Source organism: Brassica napus, chromosome C9 (assembly GCF_020379485.1).
Source record: "Brassica napus cultivar Da-Ae chromosome C9, Da-Ae, whole genome shotgun sequence".
NCBI classification, from domain to species: Eukaryota; Viridiplantae; Streptophyta; class Magnoliopsida; order Brassicales; family Brassicaceae; genus Brassica; species Brassica napus.
Window position 1 is genome coordinate 20,353,429 of NC_063452.1, and position 9,948 is coordinate 20,363,376.

The window sequence follows — 9,948 nt, forward strand, 5'->3', positions numbered from 1 at the left end:
ATATATGTTGGATATGAATCTCCCACAAATAATGAAGTACCTTGAGCCAAATATGGGTGATCTATTTAGTGCCCAAGAACCCGGATTGCATGTTTAATGAATCCGACTATCCAACATTAGGGGGAGAAAATAATAAGCTGGTAAGAGAAACAGAATGGCATCAACCATCATTGTCTTGGCAAGATCCTCAGACTAAAAAATGTGAAATAGACGTCCAAAGATTATATATTTACAAAGCTAGCTAATCAAATGCCAGACACATTTGCTGACCCGAAAAATGACTAAGTCATATATAAACCAGCTTGTAAAGCACCAACGAAATTTATGTCCAAGAGAGACACAGTCAAGTTGCTACAGAGTCTATACAAGATCGACCAATAGGTTCCAAAAGATAAGAATCCTCGGAAACAAAAGAAAGGTGCAAAAGAATGATAATCAAAATCTAAATCCGAGGTTACTAAGGAAACCATCCCAGACATGGAGATAAGGCCGGCCGGCTCTAAGGTACAGGTACCAAAAAATGTAGCTTGGGACGCCAAGCTACAAAGTATTAAAGGTCCTGATAATAATGAATCTCAATCGATTATATCATGTCTGGAACATAATGGAACCAATAAAGAATGTCGACATAAGATGATTTATTTGCATACAAGGTAGCACTTGAATTTATGAATATAAGCGAGGATCATGAACCCATGTTAGTATAAGAGTGCGCACTCCTAGAACAAATTGGATTGAATGGAAACGTGGGGTTAAATAGTTTAAAGAAGAAAGGCGTATTTGGCCATATGATTAAAACGCCATATGATGTTAAAACCAGTGGATATAAATGGGTCTTGTGAGGAATAGAAATCGTGAGATATAAAGCTGATATTGCACAGGGATTCTCACAAAAACCAGTAATAGATTATGAAGAGACATACTCCCATGTGGTGGATGCAACTACTTTTAGATTTCTCATAAGTCTGGCTATATAAGAGAGAAAAAGTAGACTTGCACCAAATTGATGTAGTGGCTGCATATTTATATGATCCACTGGATAATGAAAGTACTAGAGGGTATTGAGCTGAAAGTACAGCAAGTTCTCGAGAACAATATTGATAATCATCAAAGTATATGATCTGAATATCCTAGGAACCTCTGGGTATAATTTCCCAAACAATTGAATATCACAAGAAAGAGTTTGAGATGAAAGATCATGGAAAACAAAGTTTTGTTTGGGACTACAGCTTTAGTACATTAACAATGAAATCCTTGTGCATCAAATAGTATATTCAGAAAAGGGTACTCAAGGGATTTAATGTGGATCATTCTCATTCATTATCTAGTACATGGGCGTGAGATCACTTGTTTTAGACACTGGTCTGTTTGGTCCGCAAGAAGGAGATTGTCGTGAATATCCCTGACTTGGACACGGATCCTATGGTCCCAAGAAGGACAAGAAATATGTCTTTGGTCTGGTAAAGTCCATTACCCAAGTACCATTGGCGCCTTGATGTAATAGACAAGCCATACTAGGCCGGACATGTGTTCTTGCCGAGAATCTCTTATATGTTTAGCTCATGTTCGACCATAAGGCACTAAAGACATACACGTCCCTAACCTTAAGTACTATTGGCGCCTTGCCTTGATATTGAGACCATTAGTCATTGGTATCCATGAAGCTCAACCATCAGGTTGGGATGCGCCAACTTGAAGGACATATACGTAGATTGGGATACGTAGACTGAAAGATTTTCAGTGATGTTCAGAATAAGGGGAGTAATGCGTGTTGTACTCTTTTTCCTTAACCATGGTTTTGTCCCACTGGGTTTTCCTGGTAAGGTTTTAATGAGGCAACATCCAAAGCGTATTACGAACTTTGTATGGTTATGACATCCAAGGGGGAGTGTTATAAACCATATGATGGATGTCCATAACCGGCCCGGTCTATAACCGGCCCAATTCCAAGAGAGAAGAGACGGCCCAACCCTAGAGAGAGAGAGAGAGGCGGCCGCATGAAGAGGAGAGAGAGGCGGCTTAGGCTTTAGAGAAAATGAAACCCTATTTCCTTTTCCTTGTATTTGTACACTTTCCATATTTATGTCTTTCCTTTTATCTCTTTGTAACTCTCATATATAATGGCAACTTATGATTGAGTAATAATACACACAACTTACAGATTCCTAAACCTTAAGTTCATAACAATATACAAGCTTATCAATTATTGTATTTTTTTTTGTGAAAACCGACCATTATGCCAATTCGTACAAATCAATAGATTTACGAGAAAAAAAACTATTAGAAAGGACATATTATTTTCATGTTTCCAAATTCCAATTGGTTAGAAAAAAATAAAATAATTACTTTTTTACATTCACCTTTTTAAATGATATTTTTATTGAATTTGTAGTGTACATAGTTTTTTAAAATAATCCACAATAATTTTTGATATATTTTATTACCATACCTAAGGGGGAGGAATTGAAAAAAAAAATCTATAAAATCCCTAGTCCAATAACCTTTCACATAATTGTTTTGCTTAATCTAACAATACTAAAAGTAGGATATCAAATTCTCTAAACGCGTCCACGTCAACTGAAAAAATTAGCCAATGAAAAACCTTTAGTTTGCCACGTCACATTCTAAACCCAAGAATTTATGTTTTAGTCATATTATAAACCCAAAAACATTTTGGTCAGGTTAACATGTCGATTAGAGTCTCCTATTATTACACCAGCTTGAACTCACTCTTTCTCTTCTTCCTCCTCTCCATCTGCTTCCCAAACAAGCTAAATGAATCCCTTTCTTTTTCTTAAGGAACAACTTAAATCTAACAATACTAAAAGTAGGATATCAAACCCTCTAAACGCGTCCACGTCAACTGAAAAAAATTAGCCAATGAAAAGCCTTTAGTTTGCCACGTCACATTCTAAACCCAAGAATTTATGTTTTGGTCATATTATAAACTCAAAAACATTTTGGTCAGGTTAACATATCGATTAGAGTCTCCTATTATTACACCAGCTTGAACTCACTCTTTCACTTCTTCCTCCTCTCCATCTGCTTCCCAAACAAGCTAAATGAATCCCTTTCTTTTTCTTGAGGAACATCTTAAATTAAAAGAAATGGTCACGAGATTTAGGAGATTAACTAAATTCATTTGACCCCTTCAAGCTCTAAATCATCTCACTTTCTTTTTTTACTTACCCTTTATTATTTATTAGGGGTTGGCCCGCCCGTAGGACGGATAAATATATATTAAAACTATTTATATTTAAATATTATATATTATTCGAATTTTATTTTATATTGAAAATAATAAGTATAATATGTTTCTTTTTTGTCAACTTTTAGTTTATTGCCCAAGATAATAAGAATACAAAGTACATGCGTTACAACTTTACAACCTATTACTACACGTGTACAATCAAAGACATATACTGAAAACACATGTTAAGGAATAAGACTAGCAATCTCAAAAAGCTAGTTCCGGTGGCCCTCCGCCATCTTCACCGGGTAGATTGCCCGATCAATACCCATCTTCATTCTTCTTTTCCTCAACTTTAAACACTATTATTTGCACTCTTGATTATCACTTCCGCCATTAACCATGCTCTTGAGTCAAATTTCCCCGCAAACTCCGATTGTTAATTCCGGGAAAAACTCGATCAACTTTGAGTAGACCCTATATCGGACCATCTTTGGAATAAAGATGCCAATTTTGTTGAATCCCTCTGATCCTCCTTGATGTCTGAGAAACTATCTCCAATAACATATAAAAGGAGAAAGATTTATACTCATAAGAAAGAGGATTGAGGATAACCAGAGAGAAGAAGAGCTTCAACACAGTCACACGGGATAGAGAATTAAGATGCAAAAGGGGCTTAGATCCGCTAATCAGAAACATAGATCCGCTAATCGGAATACATTGAGTCGATCTAGGGATCGAAGATATCTTACAACAAAAAAACAAAAAAGAGTTAGTGACTGGCGGCAAGCCACCGGCCACTGGAAGCGAAATTCTTATTTGTAAAAACTTTAGAGAGAGGTCGGAGGAAAAGGAAAATCGAGCAGAGTGAAATATAATATGTTTTTTTTTGATGAAATTTCAAATTTATCAAACTATCAAAAGAATGTTATATACAAATCAGATCCTGTTAAGAGCCGAAAAACTCTTCTATAGATATAAAAGCTGCTCATAAGTTGTTACTTCAAACCATCTTCTTAATAGCTCTTCCAGCTTATGATTTGGCTTGTACCGGAGTGAACTAATCATGTTCTTCATTGCCTTGTTTATTAGCCCTCGCATGTTGTTTGTAGAAGTTCTCGGCTTCTTGTTTATTAGCCCTCGCATATTGTAAATTTTATTTTGTTGGTTTGAGTTGATCACTAACAATATTTTTGTTAGAGAACACAAAATTATTAAATAAAAAAATTAAGGAAAATAAAATGATTTATATTTTTTTTTTTGATTTCTATTTCAATTTCATATAGTTGAAAAAATATAAAGCAATAATAGCTGCTTTTTTCTAAGAGTATCAACTTTTTCAATAACTAATTTCATATAGTTGAAAAAAATATAAAGTAATAATTTCATATTATTACAATAAATATTTTTTTCACAATAATAAATTAATACACCTACTCCAAGCCAAATCATTGAAAATCAAATATAATGTGATGAAATTATAAAATTTAATTTTTAAAATAATAGACAAATAGTTTCAACAATATCATAAATAATAATTAGTACATATTATGTAACAACAAATGATGTTTTATAATATATTTTTGTTTCAGTTTATATTAGAATTTCAATTTATAAAGGGGGAAGTTTATTATTTTAGTTAAAAATGACCTCTGTAATATTTAAAAATTAATTATGTAAAATATTTAGTATACATTAATAAGTCAAATTTACTATAATTTTTTGAATATGTATTTAGTAAAATCTTTTTTCTAGTTCGGAGACTCTTTAATCTTGCAACTTACGCTTTAATCTTGTTTATTTAAATCGTTGTGGCAGGTAATGAGATTGTTTACTTAAGGATTAGTGATAAATAGTTATATTGTAAAGATAACTGTGTTGTAAAGGATAATGGTCGACTCATCAATATATCATTGCTTGAATTTTAAAATCTTTTATGTTTTTATCTGCAGGCTTAACATTTTTTTATTATTATGTTTTGGTTGTAGCTGAAAGAGTGTATTGACAATGATCTGCAACACTAAGCCGATAAGGCAAGCGTAAATCTAGTTTTGGTGTTATATTATTCTTGTTTCATGTAAAAACTCTGAGTCTCTGACTTTATTGTGCTCTTAGAGAATGTACATAATCAATTGATTCAGATTCAACTGCTTCTCACAATAGCTACCTTTGTTGCTGTCGTTTTTTTGGCCGCGAGTTTTTGGGATATATCTTTTTGAAATTGTTTTTAGAGATGAGGCGATGTTCTAATGGTGGCATTCGTATAATAGATTTATTTTTCCTATTATAAGAGAATTTTTACTATTGGTATAATGGAGCGTAAGGTTAATCTCTTAAGTCAATTCTCTTAAGTCAATTCTCAAAGATAAACAAATTTGAACGTGAAACTGTTTTTTTTATTTAATAATAATCTGCTCTGTTCAGATTTAGATGCACTATAAAAACAAACAAATAAACATTAAGAAACGGCCAGGGGAACACTTTTTGGAATGGGTAAAGCCGATAATAGTGATGCGTGAGATGGTTAGGCTCTAAGATATATGTACGGTGTAGGTCTTCGTCGATTCCAGAAGACTTATTTATAGGTCAAGCTTGTATATGTTACATAAACCGTCAGTGAACCTGAATAAATGAGGCGGAGTGGAAGGAGAGGTGAGGTGGAGTTTATGACTGAGTTAAAGCAGGTGTTTTAAAAAAAAAAAAATCTTTACAGAAAATCTAATCGGAGACCATGGCAAACAATAGAGTTATGGAGTCAAAGAGAAAGGGGAAGACAAAACTGATATAACCCTGCCAAAGCGGAGCGCAGTTATGAAATTAGGAAGGACCCAGAAATAACTAAAGTCCATCAATGCTTTGCACTAAACGAACAGATTCAGAAAGAATAAGAAGTTGTTTTTCTGCTCGACACGTGTCGAAAAAAAAATGAAGGGTGAAGTGGCACATCGTGGAGTCTTTCTCTTCTATTTTATTATTATAGATTTATTTTTATTTTTAATTTCTCTGAAACAATATGCACAAACTTATCAATTACTATGTTTTTTTTGATTTAAAATATATTTTACCCGGTAGAAATTTCTCTATGTGAATTGTGAAAACCGACCATTATTCCATACAAATCAACAAATTTATGGAAAAAAAAATTAAAATTTATTTTCATGTTTCCAACTGGTTAGAAAAATAAAATAATTACTTTTAATCCTTTTTTTTTTGAAAAAAAAAAACTACTTTTCATCTTTTTAAATGATATTTTTATTGAATTTGAAGTGTACGTAGTTTTTTTAAATAATCCACAATAATTTTTGATATATTTTATTACCATACCTAAAGGGGAGGAATTGGAAAACAAATTCTATAAAATCCCTAGTCCGATAACCTTTCCATAATTGTTTTGCTTAATTATAATAAAAACAGAAAAATATTGAAAATAAAAATATCAAAGATAGATACGAATGTGAGAGATTAGAGCGATATGGCTTAACGATATAAAACAACCTACAGTATATGGTTTTCCACCTCTCTTGCCCCAAAAAAAAAAAAAAAGATCACATCATCCCCGAAAATAATCTAAAATCAAAGAAACCAAAGAAGAAAATGATTCGGATTCTTCTTCTTCTTCTTCAATATCTTCTTGGTTGAGCTTGTGTTGGTATCTCTCTCCTCTTTGCACCATTTCCCGACGTATTTGAATCTCTCAGAGCCATTTCCCCTTCTTCTCGAATCGTGCTTATAGAAGCTCTACGCGGCGTTTCCGCGATTCGAACAGCGTAACCGATTTCATTTTCGAATTCGCGCGAATGGGCTTTTACTTTTAGAGTCACTGCCGAGCGATTTCTCCTGTTAGATTATTGATTTTAGAAATTCAAATTCACATTAAGAATCGGAGATCGTGTTTTATTAGTTTTGATTTTTTTTTTTTTTGGGAGAGTGATTTCATTTACTTTTGTGGGGTTGTTTTTCTAATTTCAGCGGGAAGTTTTTGTACTTGATTTTTGTGGACCTTCTCAACTAACTCTGTGAATGTGGAAGATAGTTTGATAAATAGCATCTTCTAGAGAATCTTTTAAAGTCATCATCACCTTTGAGCTTATTATTATTACTACTACAAGTAAAGTGGTCCTTGATGGAGAATAATGAGGTTTTAGGGTCAAAAGGTTTGCTCAAGAAACACGAATTCGTCAGGATTCTCATCCAGTGCCTGTACTCCTTGGGTTACAAGAACTCCGCTTCTTGTCTTGAACAAGAGTCCAACATCTCCTGTAAATCCTCTGACTTCGAGTTTCTTGAAAAGCAAGTTTTGACCGGGGACTGGGATAGTTCCCTGGCCGTCCTCGACAGGGTTTTCGATGATTCGAGGGACGACAGCAGGAGGAACACTGCTTTGTATCTGGTGCTGAAGCAGTGTTTGTCTGAGTATTTGAGACGAGGGGAGACTTCTTTGGCACTGAGTGTGCTGCAGAAGCAAGCTCAGGTGTTCCGTGTGGGGAGAGAGAAGATTCACATGCTTGCTTTTGATGTTATTACTTCGAAGGAGATGGAACCTGGTGAAGTGGACAGCTGTTTGGTTCAAGATTTGAGGAGGAGGTTGCTGGCTGAGCTGGAGAAGCTGATTCCTACGCCTGTTGTTATTCCTGGGAGAAGGCTGGAGCATTTGGTTGAGTCTGCTGTGATGAACCAGATTGATACGTGTATGTATCATAACTCATGGGATGCAGTGTCACTCTACGAGGATCACCGTTGCGGAAGAGACCAAATCCCTTCAGAAACTGTTCAGGTGTTGTTCCTTCTTAGTAAACCATGTGTCTATTGGACTTTTGTCATTGGTTCTTATAGTTTCTCAAATCTCTTATTGTCTTTGCAGGTTTTGGTGGCTCACAAAAATGAAGTGTGGTTTGTGCAATTTTCTGATAGTGGCAAGTATCTGGCCACTGCATCAAGCGATTGTACAGCTATCATATGGAAGGTAAATATCTTAGGCCATTGGTTTCTCTTATCTTTACCTTATGTCATTGAGAGAGAGAGACCATATGAGCTAGCTTTGATGGGTAAAGAGAACCTTAGGAGGTTTCTTCTTTTATATCTCCTGAGGAAATAACATTTGGATGCCTTGGCTTGAAGCTGGGTATATAAGGTAGAAAAAGTCACTTAAATGACGACAGAAAAGTAACTTCCATATTGCAAGTTATAGCGATTTGTCATTATGATCCATGTAACTACTTAAGGGTTGGTAATTTTGTTCGCGTATGACTTCTGTGTATCTTTAGGGCACTAACATATTGTTTCAGGTACTGGATGACAACGAAGTGGAGCTGATGCACACGCTTCAGAGCCACCAAAATCCAGTTTCTTTTGTCTCGTGGAGCCCCGACGATACAAAACTGCTTACGTGCGGAAACGCCGAGGTTCTCAAGCTATGGGATGTTGAGTCAGGTGAGTTGAGACACACATTTGGAAACAACGACAGCGTATTCACGGTCAGCTCTTGCGCATGGTTCCCTGACTCAACTCGGCTTGTCTGCGGCAGTTCTGACCCAGAGAGAGGGATTGTAATGTGGGATACTGATGGGAACGAGATCAAAGCCTGGAGAGGAACTAGAATTCCAAAGGTTAGTATTTTGGTGAAAAAAATTTGTTTTGGTCTTGAAATGAACAAGTTCCTTTAATAGGTGGTGGATTTGGCTGTGACGCCGGATGGGGAGAGTATGATCACAGTGTTTTCGGATAAAGAGATCAGGATCTTGAATTTGGAGTCATTAGTGGAACGTGTTGTCACTGAGGAACAGGCGATTACTTCCCTTTCGGTTTCAGGTGATGGTAAGTTCTTTATAGTCAACTTGAGCAGCCAAGAGATACATCTTTGGGATCTTGCTGGAGAGTGGAAACAACCATTGAAGTTTACGGGTCACAGACAGAGCAAGTACGTGATACGGTCATGTTTTGGTGGGTTGGACAGTTCGTTCATCGCCAGTGGAAGTGAGGACTCACAGGTAAAACACACATATCTGTAGACCGAACACAGGTTCCTTTCTTCTGGTTGAGATTTGATCGGTTTGTGCACAGGTTTACATATGGAATGTGAAGAACAAGAAACCGCTTGAAGTGTTATCAGGTCATTCCATGACTGTTAACTGTGTGAGCTGGAACCCGAGAAATCCTCTGATGCTGGCCTCTGCGAGTGATGACCAAACCATCCGTATTTGGGGACCTGGTAAACCGGTTAGATAGCCAGAAACAGTAGTAGGTTTAAAGTCGAGACATACAGTGGTTCCATATTTGTGTGTATAGTTACTTTCTGTTTTGTTTCCTTATTCGCTTTGCAAAAACATTCTTTGCTTTATGAGTTTTGGTACGCTGTGGTTTTGAATTACCGGATTTTGAGACGTGAAAGAAAAATTCCATTATTAACAAATCGGAGTTCCTTCAATTAGCAAACAAAAACAAATTCACTAATAACAAACATCTCAAACAGAAATACATATGGTGAGATCATTTTCGGGAGGAAATGAACGACGGTAAGCAGCAAAAGATTTGTATTCCGATTCTTGCCGACATCACGTGACTCGGTCTTTAATAGGACTGTAATGTCCTGACCGCCCACGACTAATGGGCTATCTACATGCACTCTCTCGGTCCGTGATTTCCATCCTGTCTAACGGACGGTACATTAATTTTTTCAAGGTTCGAAAGTTTTGTTTATTCCCCATGCAATCACCACATGACTTTTTCCCATGCTTTGGCCTCAGTATATGATATCGCAA

At 35.8% G+C, this 9,948-nt stretch overlaps 1 protein-coding gene across 1 annotated transcript; it reads left to right on the plus strand.

Moving 5' to 3' along the window:
• The first annotated feature begins 6,692 nt into the window (after positions 1–6,692).
• On the plus strand, positions 6,693–9,599 carry LOC106383676 (WD repeat-containing protein WDS homolog). Its single transcript, XM_022709918.2, has 5 exons — positions 6,693–7,964; positions 8,052–8,153; positions 8,476–8,796; positions 8,857–9,177; positions 9,251–9,599. Exons 1-5 carry the CDS (start codon positions 7,314–7,316, stop codon positions 9,413–9,415), a joined length of 1,560 nt encoding a protein of 519 aa, XP_022565639.1. The 5' UTR covers positions 6,693–7,313; the 3' UTR covers positions 9,416–9,599.
• Positions 9,600–9,948: the final 349 nt, after the last annotated feature.

Bases quoted from the DNA above. Each gene is read 5' to 3' on its own strand.
- LOC106383676 (XM_022709918.2), top strand. From the start codon at position 7,314: ATGGAGAATAATGAGGTTTTAGGGTCAAAAGGTTTGCTCAAGAAACAC. The intron at 8,154-8,475 runs GTAAATATCTTA...ATATTGTTTCAG, and splicing joins GTACAGCTATCATATGGAAG to GTACTGGATGACAACGAAGT. The intron at 9,178-9,250 runs GTAAAACACACA...GTTTGTGCACAG, and splicing joins GTGGAAGTGAGGACTCACAG to GTTTACATATGGAATGTGAA.